Source organism: Microcaecilia unicolor, chromosome 4 (assembly GCF_901765095.1).
Source record: "Microcaecilia unicolor chromosome 4, aMicUni1.1, whole genome shotgun sequence".
NCBI lineage: Eukaryota > Metazoa > Chordata > Amphibia > Gymnophiona > Siphonopidae > Microcaecilia > Microcaecilia unicolor.
Genome location: NC_044034.1, coordinates 209,706,222 through 209,729,053, shown reverse-complemented (window position 1 = coordinate 209,729,053; position 22,832 = coordinate 209,706,222). Strand labels below are relative to the sequence as shown.

Here is a 22,832-nt window from a genome sequence, read left to right as displayed (position 1 = left end):
CCATGAGTGGGAAAGCTCAGGGTACAAATGTAACAAAAATAAAAAAATAAAACAGGGTCCACCATTTCTCTTTTTCTGTCTCACTTCCTTCTTCCCTCCAAATAGTCCATTGAGTATCTTTTCTCTCCCCCCTTGAGGTCCAGCATCTCCCCTTCTTGACACTCCTCTGTGTCCCGCACCCTCCCTTCAACACTTCCTTTTGCAGTTATTTCTTAGTTTTTGCAGCAACAACGTCGGTACATTGAAGAAGAGCAAGGCACCATGGAGCCTTGCGTTTGAGTACGGGGAAGTTGTTGCTGGTCCTGTCCCTTGACACACACTTCCTGTTGCATGTGGGTGGGACCTGGCAGTGACTTCCCGGTGCTCAAATGCGAGGCTTCATAGAGCCTTGTCCTTCAATGTAGCAATGTTGTTGCTGTAAAAACTAAGAACTGCAAAAGGAAGGAGGGTTACAGTGGGGTATCAAACAACAGAGATGTAGGGCCACATGAAGGGGGGAGGAGGATAAGAGAATAGATGTGCAGAACTTTGCTGTTCCCCTCAGTGGGACTTTCAGCATCCCCAGCAGGAGTGCAGGAGATGACCCATCAAGACTTGGCAGGTCTGCAGTGGGACATGCCGGGGCTGTGGATCCCCTGGAAGCGCAATGCCCTGTCAGCCACCCCTGTCCCCCCTGCCTAAGACCAGCCCTGTCTGCAATGAAATATGCATGAGAGAGATTTGCATACACTGCCTTCTTAGACAGGGCTGGTGTTAGACATTCAGGGACCCAGGGCAGAAACCGGGGATGGGACCCAAAAGCAATTGCCCTGTTTGCCACCCCCTAATGTCAGCCCTGTCCTTAATGTGCAAATCTATTTCATGCATCTTCATTGTGGATATCCTGAAAACCTGAGTGGTTGGGTGTGCCCCAGGGATTGGGTTGAGAAGCACTGCTTTCACAGCAGTGGGACATTTGTTTCGGTAGTAACTATTGATGTTGATTGCTAGGGGGGGGGGGGTGCCTGCTTTGCAATAGTAGCTGAGATGTCCATGTACTGGGGTATATTACGTTTTACAGGGCTGAAATTGTTTTGTTTTTATAGCAGTGGTTCCCAAACCTGTCCTGGGGGGACCCACAGCCACTCTGGTATTGAAGATGTCCACAGTGAAAATTGATGAGAGAGAGATGCAGTACTGCCTTTGTTCTATCCAGGTTCCTCTCATGCATATTCATTGCTGATATTATAAAAATCCGGCTGGCCGGATTCGCTCAGGACAAGTTTGGGAAATATTGTTTTATATGATTGTAAACCCCTGCCATTGTTCTATGGTCAGAGAAGTAGTATAGAAGTGTGCTAATAAATAATCATCTTGTCTGTGTGCTTCCTACTACTACTACTACTACTATTTAGCATTTCTATAGCGCTGCAAGGCGTACGCAGCGCTGCACAAACATAGAAGAAAGACAGTCCCTGCTCAAAGAGCTTACAATCTAATAGACAAAAAAAAAAAAGCAAATCAAATCAATTAATGTGTACAGGAAGGAGGAGAGGAGGGTAGGTGGAGGCGAGTGGTTACGAGTCAAAAGCAATGTTAAAGAGGTGGGCTTTCAGTCTAGATTTAAAGGTGGCCAAGGATGGGGCAAGACGTAGGGGCTCAGGAAGTTTATTCCAGGCGTAGGGTGCAGCAAGACAGAAGGCGCGAAGTCTGGAGTTGGCAGTAGTGAGAAGGGAACAGATAAGAAGGACGAGTGTGGAGAGATACTGGGGAGCAGCAGAGTGAGTACATTTATAGGTTAGTAGAAGAAGTTTGAACAGGATGTGAAAACGGATAGGGAGCCAGTGAAGTGACTTGAGGAGAGGGGTAGTATGAGTAAAGTGACCCTGGCGGAAGACGAGACGAGCAGCAGAGTTTTGAACCGATTGGAGAGGAGAGAGGTGACTAAGTGGGAGGCCAGCAAGAAGCAGATTGCAGTAGTCTAAACGAGAGGTGACAAGGGTGTGTATGAGGGTTTTGGTAGAGTGCTCAGAAAGAAAGGGGCGGATTTTACGGATGTTGTAAAGAAAGAAACGATAGGTCTTGGCTTCCACTTCACGTGTTCTGACAGTTGGTCCTGCCTTGTCTGATCTCTGGTAAACTGAACTGATGTGTACTGAGCCTCTCTGTCAAAAGTCCTGGATGGAAGGATTGAAGGAGTTGAGCAGGTCTGGCCTTAGTGTCTGTGTGTATAGATGAAATCTCTCCAAGGAAGGAGGAAGATGGAGGTCATTATAGGGATAAACGGAGCAATCCACAGTCAGAGACTTGTTTTAATATTTGTGCAGGAAAGGGAGGAATACATCAAAGCTTAAATTTGTTTTAGGACACTGGAAATTTTTTCTTCTAAAACAATAACTTTTAAATCAAGTTTTGAAAACAAAGCCGGAGTTTTGTAGCTGTGTCATATTCTGCTTTCACCAAGTTTGGGATCGGATAACACACTTTGGCACTCAGCCTGTTATAGAGAGGAAGCCCAGTATTTGGACTTTATATTAAGCCAAGTACAAAGGTCTTTTGATGGAGCAGACTCTGTAAATTACCAGCTGTGGATAGAGGACCACCGTGCTGGGGATCTTCTGGGCCTTCTATTGTGTCTCATCCTTTCCTTACTCAGCACCAATTAAAAAAAAACCCAAACATTTTTCTGTTTTTTCCTAAGATCTTTTCCATTCCAGGGGAGGGGGTGGGAGTAAGGCATTCTGTGCTCTGTTTTGCAAAGACCCTTTCATAGAGCAGTAGGACCCCTCATTTGTTCAGAGTGCTGAAGTGCCTGTTACTTACCTTGTGGCTAGATTTTGTGTGCCCTGAGGCTAGTTTTCAGCTGCTTTCCTTGCATAAACATTATCATTATCATTTTTGTAGCTTATGCCAGATGCTTGCGATGTTGTACCGAGATACATGTAGGGTAATTTTATATCAGGGCACCTAGACTGTGTAGGCACATCAGCACTTGGGTTGTATCCATTTTAGGAAGGTAACAGGTGCCCATGTGCATTTCTAAAATTACCCCACTGGAGGTAATCATAACCTGCTCTGAATCAAGTGCAAATAGTCTTCCTAGGTGTGCATAGCAGTAGTTCCACCCGCGATGTGTGGCGTGGATTTCCAGCGCTAGCAGAAATATTTGAAAAATATTTCAGCAGGCACTAGCCACCACACTTACTGCCACCTCAGTGGTGGCAGCAAGTCCTCCCCCCCCCCCCCCCCCCCCCCGCCACATGGCCATGCGGTAAGTGAAATCTTACCGCATGGCCATTTCTTTTTTAGACCTTTTTACTTGCTGTGGTAAAAATGGCCTCAGAACACAGCCAAAACAGCCCCCGCCATTAGCGCAGGGCCCTTTTTACCGCAACTTAGTAAAAGGGCCCCTTAATTAGTTAAAGAACTAAGAACCTTACTCATGTACGCCTGTCCTCTTTTGGGATCCTCTATTTGCCCTTCCACCTGTTCTGAATCCTCACTCCTTCTCTTACTTAGGTTTGTGTGGGAACATGTGTGTCTGAGAAGTGCTCCATGGGTGTGCTTATCTGTATACCACATAAAAGTATTTGCTGTGCGTCAGTAGTGCATGCTTTTATCTGGGTACACCCCCAGGTAATTTTTTAAGCACCTGTTTCTATCTGTAATATTTGTATTAAATTATCGTCTCTATAGAGGGCAGTCTCTGCTCAATGGAGCTTACAGTTTAATCCAGATATACATGACAGATACAAGTAAGAGACCTTGAGTTTAGACAGCAAGGCCGTGATTGAGAAGAATTAAAGTAGGTGAGGTTTAATTTATAGCTCAATAAGACCCTGAGTTACAGGGGTTAAAAATATTGGAAGGAAAATATAGAACTTTAGTGATTTTCTTTGGGTTACACACTGGCTAAATTAGTACAAATTGTTTAATTACTACTTCTTCAGAATATTTTGAAATGTTGGCATTCACAGGACTCTAGCTAGATCAGTGTTTCCCAAGTCCAGTCCTGCAGTACCCCTTGTCTCAGGTTTTCAGGATATCCACAATGAATATACATAGTAACATAGTAGATGACGGCAGAAAAAGACCTGCACGGTCCATCCAGTCTGCCCAACAAGGTAAACTTATATGTGCTACTTTTTGTGTATACCTTACCTTGATTTGTACCTGTCCTCTTCAGGGCACAGACCGTACAAGTCTGCCCAGCACTATCCCCGCCTCCCAACCACCAGCCCCACCTCCCACCACCGGCTCTGCCACCCAATCTCGGCTAAGCTCCTGAGGATCCATTCCTTCTGAACAGGATTCCTTTGTTTATCCCACGCATGTTTGAATTCCGTTACCGTTTTCATTTCCACCACCTCCCACGGGAGGGCATTCCAAGCATCCACCACTCTCTCCGTGAAGAAATACTTCCTGACATTTTTCTTGAGTCTGCCCCCCCTTCAATCTCATTTCATGTCCTCTCGTCCTACCGACTTCCCCTCTCTGGAAAAGGTTCGTTTGCGGATTAATACCTTTCAGATATTTGAACGTCTGTATCATATCACCCCTGTTTCTCCTTTCCTCCAGGGTATACACGTTCAGGTCAACAAGTCTCTCCTCATACGTCTTGTAACGCAAATCCCATACCATTCTTGTAGCTTTTCTTTGCACCGCTTCCATTTTTTTAACATCCTTCGCAAGATACGACCTCCAAAACTGAACACAGTACTCCAGGTGGGGCCTTACCAACAACTTGTACAGGGGTATTAAAACCTCTTTTCTTCTGCTGGTCACACCTCTCTCTATACAGCCTAGCAATCTTCTAGCTACGGCCACCGCTTTGTCACACTGTTTCGTCGCCTTCAGGTCCTCAGATACTATCACCCCAAGATCCCTCTCCCCGTCCGTACCTATCAGACTCTGCCCGCCTAACACATACGTCTCCCTTGGATTTCTACTCCCTAAATGCATCACTTTGCATTTCTTCGCATTGAATTTTAATTGCCAAACGTTAGACCATTTTTCTAGCTTCCGCAGATCCTTTTTCATGTTTTCCATTCCCTCCGGAGTGTCCACTGTGTTGCAAATCTTGGTGTAATCCGCAAAAAGGCAAACTTTACCTTGTAACCCTTTGGCAATGTCACTCAAAAATATATTGAATAGAATCGGCCCCAGCACCAATCCCTGAGGCACTCTACTACTCACCTTTCTCTTCTCCGAGCGAACTCCATTTACCACCACCCTCTGGCGTCTGCCCGTTAACCATTTCCTAATCCAGTTCACCACTTCGGGTCCTATCTTTAGCCTGTCTAGTTTATTCAAGAGCCTCCTGTGGGGAACCGTGTCAAAAGCTTTGCTGAAATCTAAGTAGATTACGTCCATAGCACGTCCTTGATTTAATTCTCCAGTCACCTAGTCAAAGAATTTAATGAGATTCATTTGGCACGATTTCCCTTTGGTGAAACCATGTTGTCTCGGATCTTGCAACTTATTTGCTTAATATGCATGAACTTGATTACCATACACTGCCTCCATTTTTTTGCAAATCTTTCATGCATATTCATAGTGGATATCCTGAAAACCTGACTGGCAAGGAGTACTCCAGGACTGGACTTGGAAAACACTGAGCTAGATGACCTGGCAGTTCCAGCTCATCGGGACTGGCTGAGCTGATCCCGGCTTTCCCCATTGCCTCTATGGACTTGTTGTCCTGTTGGTCTTACAGAAGATGGAACTACAGGCTGAAAGAAGAAATGAGGAAAGTGGGCCTAACTCAGGCTGTCCCCAATGGAAACCTTATCCAAGTCCTCCTCAGCAGCATTGCTTGCCCCTGCCATAACCCCAAAGCAGACCATTACAGGCTGGTACTATAGCATTGAACATTTTGGAGATGCCCTCTAAGTACACCCACTCCCTGTTTGAGGTTGTGAAGCATATTAAATCTTACTGTTAAATAGCATAATGTACAATATGTATTTTGTCCCTGAACAATTACGTTTCTCGTTTTGGATATTAAGAAGATGACCAAACAAACTGTTTTGCCTAATGGTTGCTACTGAGAGAACCTAAAGATTTAGATTTGTTTCTTATGATGTATATTTTCTTTTCTTAATATCATTTACATTTTTATGTGTTTACATTACTGTTAATAAGTGGATGTGTGTGATGATTATTTGTACACTTGATAGATAAATAAAAATCATTTTTTTTCTCCCTTTGAAATCTAAACCTAAATCGTGATGGTTTGCAGGAGGCTCACAAGATGGTTCGAGAAGCAAACACAAAACAGGCCGCCTCGGAGAAGCAGCTGCGGGAGGCACATGGCAAGGTGAAGTCTTCATGACCGAGGTCATTACAGGTAGCCCTCCTCTGCAATATGCAGGAAGGAGGCATTCCTGCTACTGTATTTGGCACAGCCCCCCTGGTGCGCTGTCTATTCCTCTGCCCTTTAGCAGGTAGATGTACAAGGCAGAATGGTGACCGGTTCCCAGTTTGTATGGGCACCTGATGCTCAGTAACTTAAGGTAATTGGGAATTGGATTTCGTTAAAGTGCATGCTGTCTTACACTTGGTAATTTCCTAGTTTTGAGTATGTTTTTGGCATACAGACAGAGAAAATGATGGCAGATAAAGACCGTACAGTCTAATCAGTCTGCCCATCCATACCAGTTGCTAAGCTCTACAATCTATCCCTTTCTTTCCTCTTTGTTCCATGCTTTCTTGAATTTTGATACTGTATTTGCCCACTGAGAAACCATTTCATGCATCCACCACCTTTTTTGTAAAGAAATATTTCTTAGATTATGCCTGAGTGAATCCCTTTTCACCTTCATCCTGTTACTCCCTGTTCCCTGTTTTACACCCTTAGCAGTTGGGCTTTCATAAAGACCATTCCACTGAGATTACATTACCAGGTGTCACAGTGCTTATTCTATTAGGTAGACTTCAAAGCTATCAAAGTAACGAGCCAATTAGTCTTGATAAATGGCTGATAATGACCAATTATCAACACTAATTGGATGTAATTGGAATTTACGTGCAGTTCTTTTTAGGTGTATTCTAAAATGTGGTGCACATTCCTGTGTTTGCAATCAAAAAAGGGATGTGGCCATGGAAGGAGTGTGGGTGTGTCGGAGTCATCAATCACATCTACACGTGTGTTTATAGAATTTGGGGGAGCGTGCCTAGATTTAGACACTGGCATAAATGACTGCACGTCCACCCAACCTATGTGCTATTCTATAAACTGTGTCTGAATGTAGACACAGCTTATACAATACCGCTAGGCGCATGAATTGGACATGCCTAGATTTTAGTCGTCTTATATAGAATGTGGCCCAATGCACTGTCCTGGTTCCGTTCCTGTCTCTTTCAAAGATAGAAAATATCATTCTCTAGAAGAAACTCACTTCATCTTCCTACTCTCATACTTGGGGTTCCACAAATTTCTTTACTAGCGCCAGCACTATTCAGTGTATTTTTGGCACTGTTATTGACATTGATTCAGTCATTAGACCTGACTACTTTTGCATATGTGGATGATATACAAATACTGAGTATCGTCGATTTGTCCCAGTCATCTCCTGTTCTTGAATTAAATAATAAGTCTGACAGAATTGCAGTATGGTTTAACATTACACAAACTAAAGCTGAATGTGAATAAAATAAAAGCCCTGATTTTTAGCACTACACTAGCACACTCCTTACATACACCCCTTAACTGTGGATGGGATTCAGATTGATATTCTCTAATTCCTGAAAATTCTGGGAGTAGTTATTGATGACTGATTAAAATTCCTGTCACACATGTCCTCCATTGTTCAATAATGTTTTTTTACATTGAAGCAGATTTGCTCTGTTCAATCATTCTTTGACCAAAAAGCCTTGAGGAAGATACTCCATTTTAGGGCACTTAGATTATTGTAATGCACTTTTTATGGGTTTCTGACTGTGAAAGATATAAAATAATTACAGCTCAGACAAAATACCACTTCCAAAATGATTCCAGTAGCCAATCATTGGGACCATTATTGCGACAAGAGCATTGGTTACCAGTATCTGCGCGAATCTCCTGTAAAATCCTTAACATAACTTCATGAAATATGTTATTCTGGAGCACCTTAGTTCTGTTTGAACTGCTTATACCTTACACTCTCAATTCAGTCTTCTCATGAACCTCTTGACAATTCTTTCTTTTTGTCAAATTTGTTTTGATAATATACGCTCCTCTATTTTCTCAGTTGTTGCTCCTTCTCTGTGGAACAATTTTCCTCTCAATCTTGGAGTTGAATCATCATTTTCTAGATTTAAAGCAGGGGTTACCTTTGAAAGCTAATCAATGAAGAAACATATTGTTAGTCCAATAAGAAAGGTATCATCTAACTTTTTTAAAATGTTTTATTTCTGTATATTACCTTTAAAAGTGGACTGACACGGCTACTCCACCATTTTACTCGGGGAAAATTTATGAAACTTGATGTACATTTCCTTTGCTTATATTCTAAATCCACGACCTTCCAAAGATTTAGAGAGTCCCGCATAAATGTTTCTTTTTTTTTCCAAAATCCACAGGAGAAACAGAAAAAAACCTCTGCGAGGAAGCAAGATGCAACACAGAGTAGAGGATGATTCATGACTCAAGATGTGAGTTGCAGTAAAAAAGTCTTCATTAAGGCACCAAAGTGAGACCCAACATGGGTCCGTGTTTCGGTGGTAGCCACATGCTTTAGGGTCACAGAACTCTGTTAAGTCACTGCTCTATGTATGGTACCTTATGTATCATGCATGTGTATGTGTACACAGCAAATGCACTGCCAGCAAAGAGTAGTAATGTCACAGGTCTGCAAAGTCCAACGCAATGTTGTCATACATAGAGCAGTGACTTAACCGAGTTCTGTGATCCCTGAAGCAGGTGGCTAGTTCACCAAACAGCACAGTCCTCTACACCATGTTGCATCTTCTTTTTCCAAAACGGTTTGATAATCGTTTTCCACTGTTTTAGCAGATATAGATATAAATTGTTGAAATAGTAATGCATTCTGTCCAGATATCACCACAGATCGCCCAACAAAAAAGTGGACGGGTCAGGGACAGTGTTGGGGAGCAGCCAGGGATTATGTGGGTGCTGGCAATATTCAGTTCGGGACCCGCATAGCTAAGCAGGTGAATTTTGTCCTAAATTCACCTGCTTAGCTATATGGGCCTAGGAGTGGCATAACTGGCTTTGAATGTCAAAATACTGTCGATCCCACTTTCAGCCCCCAAAACAGCCCCTCCCCCAACCCACCTGTATCCCTGGTGGTTCTACTGGGGGCATTGGCAAGAGTGAAACCCCCTTGGGGAGGGAGAAGGGCTTTCAGTGTGGCAGGATGGGGGAGGGGGAAAGAGGAAGGGGAGCAGAGAGGAGGATCAGAGGTTTTTAGAATTATGTGGGTCCCAATTGATATTCAGCTGGGGCCGGCATAATTGTCTTTTGTGGGCCCTGGCTGAATGTTGGCCAGACCCACGTAAGTTCCAGTGGCCATCCCCACCAAATTTAGCCCTTGATATTCCGTGCCCAGTAAGAATCGAAACTGGTTCCCCAGGTTCTCAGTCCACTGCACTCTGTTGGAGAAGAGGAGTAGCCTAATGGTTAGTGCAATGGGCTGTGAACCTGGGGAACTGGTTTCAGATCCTTCTGTGGCTTTTTGTGACCCTGGGCAAGTCGCTTAATCCTCCATTGCCCCAGTACAAAACTTTGTGAGCCCACTAGGGACAGAGAAAGTACCTGCATATCATATATGTAAACTGCTTTGGTTGTACCACAGAAAAGTGGTATAACAAACCATGATCCTTTACTTGTCCTGTGTGAGAAGCCACGCTTCCAGCTCCTCCTCATCCCATCTCCTCTCTTTCCCACATAATTTCTGTCCATGGGTTGCTGTAGAATTTTTCTCAAGTATTTCACAGTTGCAGGTAAATCATTCAAATCTCAACATCACCTCTTTCTGTCTGAAAGGTCACACGTTACCTTGTTGCAGATTGAACAGATTGGGGTGGTAAGAGGATAAGCAAAAGTACTAACTAGATGCAACCCCACTCCCCCTACTAGAGGCCCATCTGAGGACATTTCAAGCAAATCCTCCAGTGTTTGTGTGTATTCACATGTGAGTTCAAGTACAAAATGTGCACATCAAGGTAGCAGGACATGTCTTCCAGAAGAGCCAATTGTAGTGTTTTCCTCTACTCTGTCCGTGGGAGTGAGGGGTGTCAGGAAAACCTTGTTCCCTTGTTTCCTGTATGTGCTGGTTGAAAAGCATTTTCAGCCTCAGCTGGGCGAAAAATTAGGAACCAGAGCTGGGAATTGAAACCAGGTCTCCCACTGGCGGCACGTGGCATTAATCCCTCGGGCACGTCATTATTTTTAAGTCACAGGACATTATGTGCCAAACATCCTGGAGAGATCAAGATCCCATTTGTTTTCTGTTTGTTCTTCTCTAAATGGAGCAGACTTAGTGTGCTGAGTGCTTCAGTAATGTGGATATGGGAGGTGGCTGCTGTAACACTCTTGTTTCTCTTGTGTTCAGATCGATATGCTGCAGGCTGAAGTTACAGCACTAAAGACCCTCGTGATCACCTCAACCCCCTCTTCACCAAACCGGGAGCTTCACCCTCAGCTACAGAGCCCCTCCAAAACTGTCTTCAGGAAGGGCCACACGCGCAACAAAAGTACCAGCAGTGCCATTGTCACTGCACCCAGCCAGAGCCCCCCACCAGAGCTGATTAGCAAGGAGAACAAAGAGGTGGGGCAAGGAAGGTGCATGCTGATTGGGCTTGTTAGTATTTTGGTCTCGGGGCAATTTCTCCAAATGGGTTATTTTTGCGCATACCATGACAGGAATGAATCTCACTCCTAAGCCAGGGCATGTGGAATACGGTCTCGGTCTCTCAAATTTAGTGCTAACGCTCACCATTGTACTCGCATTGTGACAAAGAGAACTTCTTTCTGGAGTTCATAAGATGGTAACGTGTTCTCTATATTTCTGCTTTGTGTAATGACATGTAATATAGAGAGTTGGAGTCGCCTAACTGGGGCCCCAATGCTCAAAAGCAAATGCGAGTGCTAGAGGCCATTAGCACTGGACTAGCGCCCACATTTGCTGCTGCAAAACATCCAGAGCCAGCAACCGTGTGAAATAACGAGCTTGCTGGCTGTGAATGCAATGAGCATGCAAATGCATGCTAAACAGAATTATCACTGTTCTCCCCAGTGCTCAGTGGGCAGCGTGCCAACCAAGAGTGCTGCTCCCAAGGCAAACTCTACGCCAGCTCAGAGCTTGCATTGGAGTTTGCCAGGGCATTGAGGAAGGATGGGGAGACCCTGTTCAGCATGCATTTGCATTCTTCCCTGGCCCCCACCCCCAAGGGCCTGGAAGTCTGGTGGACCTGCAGACTCGTCACCCTCCCCCCCGCTCATAATTTCCCCTCTCCCCCGAATACATTGAACCCTGGTGTTCCAGTGGGGCCTTTGCCAAGCCTGGTCTGGCTTTCTCCAACCCCCAAAAGCTAGCCCTGCTGGTCTACAGCTGTTCCCCCCCCCCCCCCAAGCCCCCCCATACCTTTAAGAGTCTCCTAGCTTCAAACAGGAGGAGGGACTAGCACTTCCTCCCTCCTCCTGTGGGCGCTGCCTCAAAATGGCAGGGTGCCACTATTTTGAGGCAGCGCCCATAGGAGGAGGGAAGGAGTGCTACTCTCTGAAGCTAGGAGACTTTCTTAAAGGTATGAGGGGGCTGGGAGGGGTAATGCTAGACTACCAGAGCTAGCTTTTGGGGTGGGGGGAGACCAGGCCTGTCAAGGGTCCCACTGGACAACCAGGGTTCAATCTATTTGCGGTGGGGGAGGGGGGAATTGTGAGCTTGGGGGTGGTGAGGGGCCTGGAGGTGGTGGGTGAGACTGGTTTTAGGTTTGACAGGTCTGGGCTTTTCTCTTTCCCAGACCTGTCAAACCTCTTGTCTGTGGGAGGATTGTTGTTAGTGTTGATCATAAGGGCTGTTCCATCTGTAATTTCATTAAAAGCCACCTAGTCTGGCATCTGCTGCACTGGCTCATTTGTTTCCATGCTTCAGCCACTACAAGCCACCTGAAAATTCAGAAAACCTCATTCTTTCTAGCAAAACCTCATTCTTTCTAGCAAAACAATTGTGTAACATCCTCTAACAGGAAAAAGATGGTAGTGTCTCGAGGTACCAAAAGTGAAACAGTTCTTCCATAATCAGGATCTTATATTTTATTAAATTGAGTATATTTATAAATTAACAGCATGGAATAATTTGACCTAAAATCCTAAGTGAATCAAGTGGTTTATTTATTCCTGATGTGTCTTCCTATCTCTAACTGTTTGCAGTAGGGGCTTCAGTCTTATGGGGCCTTGCTTTCAGGCCGAGACTGTCAGTGGAACTTTTTTTAGGAACTGGACAGGACAGTGCAGCAGCTGTCAGCATCAGCTTTCTCTAAGAGCTGAGGCGAGTGTCCTGCCTGATGTAGTTGAATCTCCTTACCCTGGAAATGTAGAGGCCAAAGCTGATGGTGCTCTAGGATTTTCTTTGCCTCTCTAAATAGCACCCAGCAGGCTGTCTTCACTGTTAGTCACTGCCAAATGCAGGAGACTTGCCAAGCCTGGCTGGTGGAGCTGGAGCTTGCATACTACTACTATTTAGCATTTCTATAGCGCTACAAGGCGTACGCAGCGCTGCACAAACATAGAAGAAATGCATGTAGAACTAGTGTCAGATCACGTGCCCAGCCACCATTCAGAATCTGGAAACCAGTTTCCCAAGTTGGGATCCTGCTGTGCTTCACATTACCTGGGTTTCTTCCAGGTACTTGTGACCTGGATTGGCCACTGTTGGAAGCAGGATACTGGGCTAGATGGAGCACTGGTCTGACCCAGTATGGCTATTCTTTTGTTTTTATGTATCTGTGTTGGAGAAAATGATACAGCTGCCCCTGAAATTCATGCTGAGTGGCCTGTGCGCTGGATACCATTTGTGCAGGAGTTAATAGAGGCATGTGCTTGTCCTTTGTGGTTTTATTTGTCTGGCTATAATGATAGGAGGGTTTGGGGCTGAGTTCTGTTCCTCATGAGGGTGTGCAGGGCACACTTACTAGGCTGATAAACAGCTGCAGCTTTAGCTAACTGTCTTTCTGCTTTTATCTCCTCTCTCCTCATTTTCTTTTTCTCTTGCTGTTTTTCAAATGTTTTCTCTTTCCTTATTTTATTTTTTTCTTTTGAGTTCTCTTTCTCCTCTCCCTGTCCCCAGTAGGCAGGGGTACCCACTCTCCTCTCCTTGATGCTCTGTATCGTCCCGGGGAAGGCCGTGCAAATCACCTATGAGCCGGGTTGGCAGGGCCTGGGAGCGGACTCTCCCTGTTGCCCCTCTTCTTCCTTGTGGCAGGTATTGCTGTTTGCTCTCTCCTCCCTCCCTCTTCCTTTTTTCAGTCCTCTCCTGTTTTGTGGATGCTCCCTTTCCTTTGTGTGGTGCAGCAGCTTCCAGTGCATACGACAGGGCATGGAGTTCAGAATGCAGACCTGATCCCAGGATTCAGAGATGGTTTGCGTATTACATTGTGATGTTTCTTTGTTTTAAATTCCTCCCAACAAGTGAACATTGAAGCCAAGTATTTGGTTATTAATAAGTCCCTAAAACACAAATCCTCATCTTGTGCAGTGAGCGAGATCTATGTTCATTTCATCCTAGGTGTCTTTTCCCACATAGTTCCACTAACATCATAGGTCCCAGTTTCCCCTCAGTTCAAAGGTGAGACCCTTAGCTTAAGGTATGGTGGAACGATAGTCATGTCAGAAGGGACATTTATTTACTGGGATTTATTAACCACCTTTATGAAGAGTTTCACCCAAAACGGGGTACAGTTTAACATAAAACTTTTATAATTTTGTTAACAGCCAAGAATAAAACAATAAATGAAGTAAACTTGAAAACAGTAAAAGAAATCTAATAATAGAAGTACTGTGAAACAGTATCAAAAATTTATATATTTAACAGCACTGGAATTCAAATACCAGAGATATAATACAATGTTAGCATAATACTAATGATACACTTAATAAGCATATATTAGAACATTCAACTAACAGATATGATGCTTAAGATTTCCTACAATACAGCTTACTATATAGCTGAGAGGGACCAAGTGCAGATATATGATGAGAGAGTGGTACAGAGTTTGGATAATTTGATGGTTAGTTAAAATCAAGGCAAGTTTGTTGTATAGTTAAGCAAGAGATAAGGAACTGATCTCAGTTACAATGTATGTAGAAAGGTAGTCCAGGTGCAGAATGAGTGTATAGTCAGTCACCCTATATATTAAAGGCTTGGGAGAAAAGTTAGACTTTCACCTGCTTCCTGAAGTAGAGGTAGTCTGGAGTTACATGTAGCCCCTCTGGGAGTAAATTCCAGAGTGTGGGGGCTACTCCTGAGAAGCTCATATTACATCTATAGAGTATTCCTGGGGGAGTTCTGGGCAAAATGTTTGAACATTCTAAGCACAGTAGTTTAAAATTCTTCAAAATTAGTGTTTTTGTGCAGAATTCCCCCATCCTTAGGCCTGAAATCCTCTCCTGTCTTTTTCCCCCTCAGCCTCCAACCTCCCATTCTCCCCCCTTCATTCTTTCTCCTTCACTCCCCTCCTCAGCTTTCATTGTCTGTCTCCCCCTTCGCACACCCTCAAGCTTGATTTCTCCCCCCACCCCACATTAGTGGTACACTCTCAGCTTGTTCTGCCCCCCCCCCCAAATCCCCATGACACACACTAGCATAAGTTGCTCTCCACCTCTTCCCTGCAGAGATTGTGTGGCAAGAAGAATTGTAAATACACAACTGTGCGTTGGGCTTCTTCATCATCCTGTGCTGGGCTAGACCCAAATGTTCATGTGAACTGCAGTGTCCTCCATACAGCCCCATGGTTCAAACAAACGGGTCTAGGCTGGCAGAAGAGAAGGAAGTTGTTTTCTTTGTGCTTCTCTTGCTATGCAGTCTTTGCTGGGGAAGAGGAGAGAGGTTGAGCAGAGCAGCGGATGCTGGTTCCTGCCAAACTTCTTCGTAGTTGGGGAATTCTGCACAAATTTTGTGTTGCACAGTTGTGCAGAATTCTTCTAGGAATGATAAACTTGTAGACTGGCTTCTGTTAGACAATGGGATTGATAGCTTATACACAAAGATGGCAAAACATAGACTGGCTCAGCCTTTATAACATGTTGCTGTCTGGAGGGCTGGTCCCGTCTCTAGGTGGACTAGCAGGAGCAGCAGAGCAACAGAAGTGCAGCATGTCTTCTCCCTCCTTTACCCTTTCCCTGCTGCTGCCACCACTCTTCTCTTTCTGGGGCCAAATTAACAAATGGATTCAGCACTGGAATGGTTCTTAACGACTAACTTGCACTTTGAGCGCTGCTGTATCTTGTGCCGGGATCCCCCAACAGGAAGCCCTGTGTCAGAGGGGGAGCAGGAAGAGGCAACGCTTAAGCACAGGCTCCTGATTAAGGACCTCAAGCAAGTGCTGAATCCATTTCTGCCTTTGGCTCTGGAAGAGGAAGGGTGGCAGCAGCAGCGCAGGCCTGGAGGAGGAGGGGAGAGAAGCTGATGATGGATGCAAGGAGGTAGGAAAGGAGAGATACTGAAGAAGGGGGGATTGGAAGGCAAGGAGAGGTGCTAGACTAGGGGAGGGTTGGAGAGCAGGAGAGAGGGCCGGAAAGGAGAGATATTGGATTGTGAGGGGGGAAGAATTAAGACCTGAGCTGCCTCTGGAGGGAGCACAGGGTGGAAGGTTGGCCTAGGGCGTCAGAATACCCTTAGGTCTACCCTGGCTGTCTGATCCTTTCAGTTTAAGGCACTGTTGTGTGTGTATAAAAATAATTTTTCTTGTCATTCCATGGACTTCAGTCATCATCTGCTTTTGCTGTTTGGAGGCTTAGAATATTGTGGTTTACTAACTGGGTAACATCACCATAATTATCAGAAATAGTTAATTGTGTTTGTCTTTATACCTAAAGCAGGTTTGTTAGGGAGTTAGGAATTTGGAAGGTTTGTCAGTGGATGACTGGACCTCTTGTCTACCTTTGTTACAAAGCAGTCGTTCTCAACCCAGTCTTAGGGGCACACCTAGCCAGTTAGGTCTTCAGGATATCTACAATAAATATACTTGGGATACTTTGTATATCAAGGAGGCAGTGCGTGCAAACATATACATATTCATTCTGGTTATCTTGAAAACGTGACTGGCTGCGTGTGCCCCCTGTACTGACTTGAGTATCACTATTATAGAGGACAGACGGGGTTCTGCTGTGTGGTCAGTCAGAGCCTCTGTCTGCTTATTAATGATTGTATACAACACTGTATATGTCTAGTTGCATCATAGAAATGATTAGTAGATTTTACTACTTAGCATCTCTACAGGCTAGAAGTTTAGAGTAGTCTGTCTTGTAGAAATGTGAGACGCTTGCCTGCAGAACGCCTGGAAGTCTCCATCCTGTCCCTCTGGGGCTTAATCAGCATCATCTCAGTTATTCATTGCTTTACAGTGGGTTGGACTATCCATAGGTTTGAAGTGTAACTTTTAACATTACATTCCTTGTGGAAAAATTGCATTCTAATTTCTATTTGTATGATCTCTCTCTCTCTTCCCTTCCTCTGTGTCTTTTTTTCTATATTTATTCTTCTCTGCCTCATGTTTTCTTTCCTTTGTTCTTAACTCCTCATTTTATTTCTTTTCTTTTCATTCTTTTTCTCCCTCTTCTTTCTTCTCCGTTTCCTTTCTCTTCTCCTCCCTCCTCTCTCCACATTGTTGTTTTCACAGATTGACACAGTTTTGTTCAGTGAGTTCCAGGCTTGGAAGGAATCCCCAACTCTTGACAGATCCTGCCCCTTTCTGGAGAGAATTTATCATGAAGACATTGGGCCTTGTCTGGATTTTGTCAAATGTGAGGTAAGGGAGCACTAGGCCACCCCCACCTCTCCCTCCCCTTGTCCCTTCCCTTGTCCGTTCCCCTATCGCCACAACCCCTCCGTCCTTTTCATCCTTTCCTGAAGTCACTAATGAAGAAACAACACACATTCTCTCCTCCTCTAAATGAACTACCTGTTCCTCTGATCCCATTCTAACCACCTTCTGAACACCATCTCTCTTACCCCTTTTATCTGTCATATGCTCAATCTTTCACTTTCCACTGCAGCCATTCCCGATGCCTTCAAACATGCTGTGGTCACACCACTCCTTAAGAAGCCCTCACTTGACCCTACATGTCCTTCCAGCTATCGACCCATCTCCCTCCTCCCCTTCCTCTCCAAGATACTTGAACACGCCGTTCATCGCCGTTGACTTGACTTTCTTTCATCTCATGCCTTTCTTGACCCACTCCAATCTGGCTTTCGCCCTCTTCATTCAACTGAAACTGCACTTACAAAAGTTTCCAACGACCTGTTACTGGCCAAATCCAAAGGTCTCTATTCTATCCTCATCCTTCTCGATCTGTCCGTCGCTTTTGATACTGTTGATCACAGCCTACTTCTTGATACACTGTCTTCACTTGGATTCCAGGGCTCTGTTCTTTCCTGGTTCTCCTCCTACCTCTCGTTTCGCACCTTTAGTGTACACTCTGGTGGATCCTCTTCCACTTCTTCCCACTACCAATTGGAGTACCTCAGGGTTCTCTTGTTCTCCATCTACACTTCCTCCCTTGGCTCTCTGATATCATCCCACGGCTTTCAATACCATCTCTATGCTGATGACTCCCAGATCTACCTCTCTACCCCCGAAATCTCACCCAGCATCCAGACCAATGTATCATCCTGCCTATCTGATATCGCTGCCTGGATGTCTCAACATCATCTGAAGCTTAACATGGCCAAGACTGAGCTTCTCATCTTTCCCCCTAAACCCACCTATCCTCTCCCCCCTTTCTCTATTTCTGTGGACTCATTCTCCCTGTCTCATCAGCTCGTAACCTTGGGGTCATCTTCGACTCCTCTCCTTCTCTGCTCACATTCAGCAGATTGCCAAAACCTGTTGTTTCTTTCTCTATAACATCAGCAAAATCTGTCCCTTCATCTCTGAGCATTCTACCAGAACCCTTATCCACACTCTTATCACCTTTCGCCTAGACTATTGCAACCTGCTTCTCACCGGCCTCCCACTTAGCCATCTCTCTCCTCTTCAATCAGTCCAAAATTCCTGCACGAATCATTTTCCGCCAAAATCGCTATGCTCACATTAGCCCTCTCCTCAAGTCACTTCACTGGCTCCCTATCCGTTTCCGCATTCAATTCAAACTTCTCTTTCTGACCTATAAGTGTATTCACTCTGCTGCTCCCCAGTACCTCTCCACTCTTGTCTCTCCCTACACCCCCCCGCGGGCACTCCGTTCTGTTGACAAATCTTTCTTGTCTGTCCTCTTCTCCTTTACTGCTAATTCCAGACTCCGTTCCTTCTATCTCGCTGCACCACATGCCTGGAATAGACTTCCCGAGCATGTATGTCTAGCCCCATCTTTGGCCGTTTTCAGGTCCAAGCTAAAAGCCCACCTCTTTGACGCCGCTTTTGAGTCCTAACCACTGCTCACTTGCCTGTACCTTTTATCCCCTCCTCCCCTTACCCCTTAGTTGTTTTGTCTGTTACCTGTCTTATTTAAATTGTGAGCTCTTTGAGCAGGGACTATCTTTATGTGTATGGTGTACAGCGCTGCGTATGCCTTGTAGCGCTATAGAAGTGTTAAGTAGTAGTAGTAGGCCAGAACTCTAGGTACAGTTATCAAACTAGTGTCCAAGCATGATGGAAATTCTTTTCCTGCATGAAGGAGGTTTGACTTGTCTCTGATAATTCAGAAGTTTACTAGATGCAATTGTCTTTTTTGATGAGGACCCCCCACCCCCCCCCCCCACCCATCTCAAAAGACTCTGGATTCAATGAACAAAACAATTCTGTGTAGAGATAACACGTTGCCCAGTTTCTGGAGAGAGGCTTATGGCCTGACTTGTGTGTTTGGGGTTTTTTAAATTTGCACCTGCCATCCTGACACATCTGTATCACTTACTGTGTGTCAAGCTCTTGGCCTCCAGGAGATCTCAAGTTGTTCATAAGCCCTGCCTGCATCTCTTTGCACTTGTGGTCCTGTTCTGACATCTCCCCACCTGCCAAGTGGGTTCCTTCTTGCCCTGGGCAAGTTCTCAGCTCACAAACTGTTCCCTGGGGGGTTCAGTGGACAGTGAGACTTCACCACAACCTGGGGGGGGGGGGGGCGCTGCTGAGCAGCTGAACAAGATGGACGCATGAAGATATAAGTACATAAGTAATGCCATACTGGGAAAAGACCAAAGGTCCATCGAGCCCAGCATCCTGTCCCCGACAGCGGCCAATCCAGGTCAAGGGCACCTGGCAAGCTACCCAAACGTATAAACATTTTATACAAGTTATTCCCGAAATTACTTGTATAAAATGTTTGTACGTTTTTCAAGAAAATTGTTTCAAGAATATCTATTGCTTTTATAACTTACACAGCAGTTAAATATTTGACTTTAAATACTGTCTTTAGTTAAATCAAACAAATCCCTGAAGGAAAAAGCTAAATCACTGAATTCCAAATAGGCAAGGAAGTACGGTGAATTCCACCCACAGAGTAAATCTGAACAGGTTCTCAGATCTTACACTAAAACTATACAAAAACTACCTACTACCTATATCCCACAGAACAGGTGTAGGAGAAAACAAAATAGGATTGGTAGTTTGACAGGCCATTTATTTTATTTTCGCAAATACAACAGCCCCTACACTTGGAACTATGGTAAAGAAACAAAAAGCCCCTAAAGCTACTGCTTTCCTTACAGCTTCTGCCTCTGTCCAGACCAAATCTTTGGACCAAGACAAGATTCTGGTTTCATGTGATAAATGTATGTACATTGAATCCCTCGGGAAAGAAGTACAAGAACTAAGAGAAGAAGTGGCAAGACTAAGAAACATCTGGGACAACCAGAAATTTGGCACGGAGATGCAAGTCAAAACATTGGGGACTTCCAGCAAAGGGAGAGTAGATCTTGGGCAGACAGAGCTCAGCTGGAAGCAGGTCACCAGGTTCTGCAAGATCAACCCTCCAACTCCATCTTCTGTTGAACTAAAGAATTGATTCACAGCCCTGGAGGTAGAAGAGCTAGAAACATCTAAAAAAACAGGAGGAAACAATGACCAAAAATGTCAACAGGAGGAAACAACGACCAAAAATGCCAACCACCACTACCTTTTGCTTCTTTTTGGCCACTTGTCCAGTGGGACAAGTGGCCAAAAAGAAGCGAATGGTAGTGGTGGTTGGAGATTCACTTCTGAGGGATACTGAAGTGCCCATCTGCCGACCGGACATGTCGTCCAGGGAGGTGTGCGATGTTGTGGAAAGATTGCCTAGACTCATCAAACCTACTGACCACTCTCCTATGTTACTTATCCATGTTGGCACAAATGATACTGCTAAATATCTTATTGAACATATCATTTGAGACTTCATGGCTTTGGGTCAGAGGGTGAAGCATCTAGGTGTGCAGACGGTATTCTCATCTATCCTCCCTGTCAAAGGTAAAGGCCGAATGATTGAAGCTTGCATCTTGGAGATAAATGCGTGGCTGCGTGGTTGGTGCTGATGAGAGCGCTTTGGTTTCTTTGACCATGGGATGATTTTCCAAGAGCTACTGAGTGGTGATGATGTCCATCTATCAAGGAAGGGATGGAGTATCTTCAGCAACATACAGGCTAAAGTACTAAAGAGGGTTTTAAACTAAAATTGATGGGAATGGGTAAAAAAAGGCCACAAAACCATAAGTAACCCCAAGGAAGGTAGGACTTCAAATACCCCTATAGAAGAGAAAAAAAAGAGTAACATCTGGAGAGCTTTGTATAGCAATGCCCATAGTATTGGAAACCAAACTTCTAGATCTAGAGGCTACAATGATTGAAGCAGACTTGTATTTAGTGGCAGTCACGGAGACGTGGTTCACGGGGAACCATGATCAGGATATTGCTGTACCTGGCTATAATCTATTCAGGAAGGACAGAGTAGGAAAAAAGGGTGGAGGAGTGGCATTATATGCTAAGAATGATATCAAAGTGATGGAACTGCAGGACGCATGGGGTATGGAAGAAGCGCTGTGGGTTAAACTGGAAAGAAGGAAAGGAAAATGTATATCGGAGTAATATACAGGTCATCCACACAGTTGGAGGAATTTGACAGGGACTTAATTGAAGACATCCACAAGATAGCTAGGGAAGGGGAAGTACTAATAATAGGTGACTTCAATATGCCGGATGTTGATTGGGGTGTTCCTGCTGCGGGGTCGTCTAGAAGCAAAGAGATCTTGGATTCCCTACAGGAAGAATTGTTTCAGCAGTGGGTAACGGAACCGACGTGGGATGGAGCTATTCTGGACCTGGTGCTTGTGAATGGAGAGAACATTTCTGACGTCAAGGTGGGAGACTATTTGTCATCTAGTGATCGAATGGTGTGGTTCAATATTAAAACAGGAGATAGGGCTCATTCAAGATTGAAGGTCCTGGATTTCAAAGGAACTAACTTTGCTGAGATGGGGGAGTTTCCTCCTGTTGACATTTTTGTTGACATTTTTGGTCATTGTTTCCTCCTGTTTTTTTAGATGTTTCTAGCTCTTCTACCTCCAGGGCTGTGAATCAATTCTTTAGGAGTGGAGGAGTGGCGTAGTGGTTAGAGTGGTGGACTTTGGTCCTGGGGAACTGGGTTCGATTCCCACTGCAGGCACAGGCAGCTCCTTGTGACTCTGGGCAAGTCACTTAACCCTCCATTGCCCCAGGTTCAAATAAGTACCTGTATATAATATGTAAGCCGCATTGAGCCTGCCATGAGTGGGGAAAGCGCGGGGTACAAATGTAAAAAAAAAAAAAAAAAAACAGTTAGTAGGATGGGAACAGCTGAAGGATGTAGAATAGCAATGGACAAGACTGAAAGCTATATTAAAGGCAACTAACCTTTATGTTAGAAAATTACATAAAAGGAAATGGAAAAGAAGGCCTCTCTGGTACTCGAATGTAGTAGCTGAAAAGATAAGGGAAAGGAGGTTAGCCTTTGCACATTATAAGACAACTCAGAAAAATGAAGAAAGGAAAGAATACCTGAATAAGAGAAGAGAAGCTGGAAAAGCTATCGGGAAAGCGACGTGGAATGTGGAAGAAAAGATAGCTAATATAGTAAAATTGGGGGATAAGACCTTTTTCAGATATGTAAGTGACAAGAGGAAGTTCCATAATACCATTGTGAGGCTTAAAGCAGAGGGAGAGAAATATGTGGAAGAGAATAAGGATAGAGCTGAACTGCTTAACAATTATTTCTGCTCTGTGTTCAATGATGAAAGGCCGGGGGGGTAGGGCTGCAGAAAACAAAGGCTAAAGGGGATGGATATATGGTAGACCGTTTATGGAGGACTGTGTTTGTGAGGAGCTAGCCAAACTAAAAGTAGACAGAGCGATGGGCCTGATGGGATACACCAGAGGGTGCTCAAGGAACTCGGAGAAGTTCTGGCGGCTCCGCTGACTGACCTCTTCAATGCTTCCTTAGAAACTGGAGTGGTCCCGGAGGACTGGAGAAGGGCAAATGTGGTTCCTTTGCACAAGAGTGGAAGTAAGGAAGAGGTTGGGAATTACAGACCTGTCAGTCTGACCCGGGTGGCGAGTAAGCTAATGGAAACGCTACTAAAGCGGAGGATTGTGAGATTTCTCAAACTGAATGGAATGCAGGACCTGAGGCAGCATATCTTCACTAGTGGCAGGTCGTTTCAGACGAATCTGACTGACTTATTTGACTGGGT

The 22,832-nt window shown here is 44.7% G+C and overlaps 1 protein-coding gene across 1 annotated transcript in view; it reads left to right on the top strand.

The window, feature by feature from the left end:
• RAB3IL1 (RAB3A interacting protein like 1) overlaps window positions 1–22,832 on the top strand; it is a 119,714-nt gene that overhangs the window by 47,596 nt on the left and 49,286 nt on the right. The window contains exons 4-6 of the mRNA XM_030201185.1: window positions 6,221–6,298; window positions 10,536–10,751; window positions 16,819–16,947. Coding sequence (XP_030057045.1) covers window positions 6,221–6,298; window positions 10,536–10,751; window positions 16,819–16,947 — 423 coding nt within the window. The remainder of the gene's footprint in view (window positions 1–6,220; window positions 6,299–10,535; window positions 10,752–16,818; window positions 16,948–22,832) is intronic.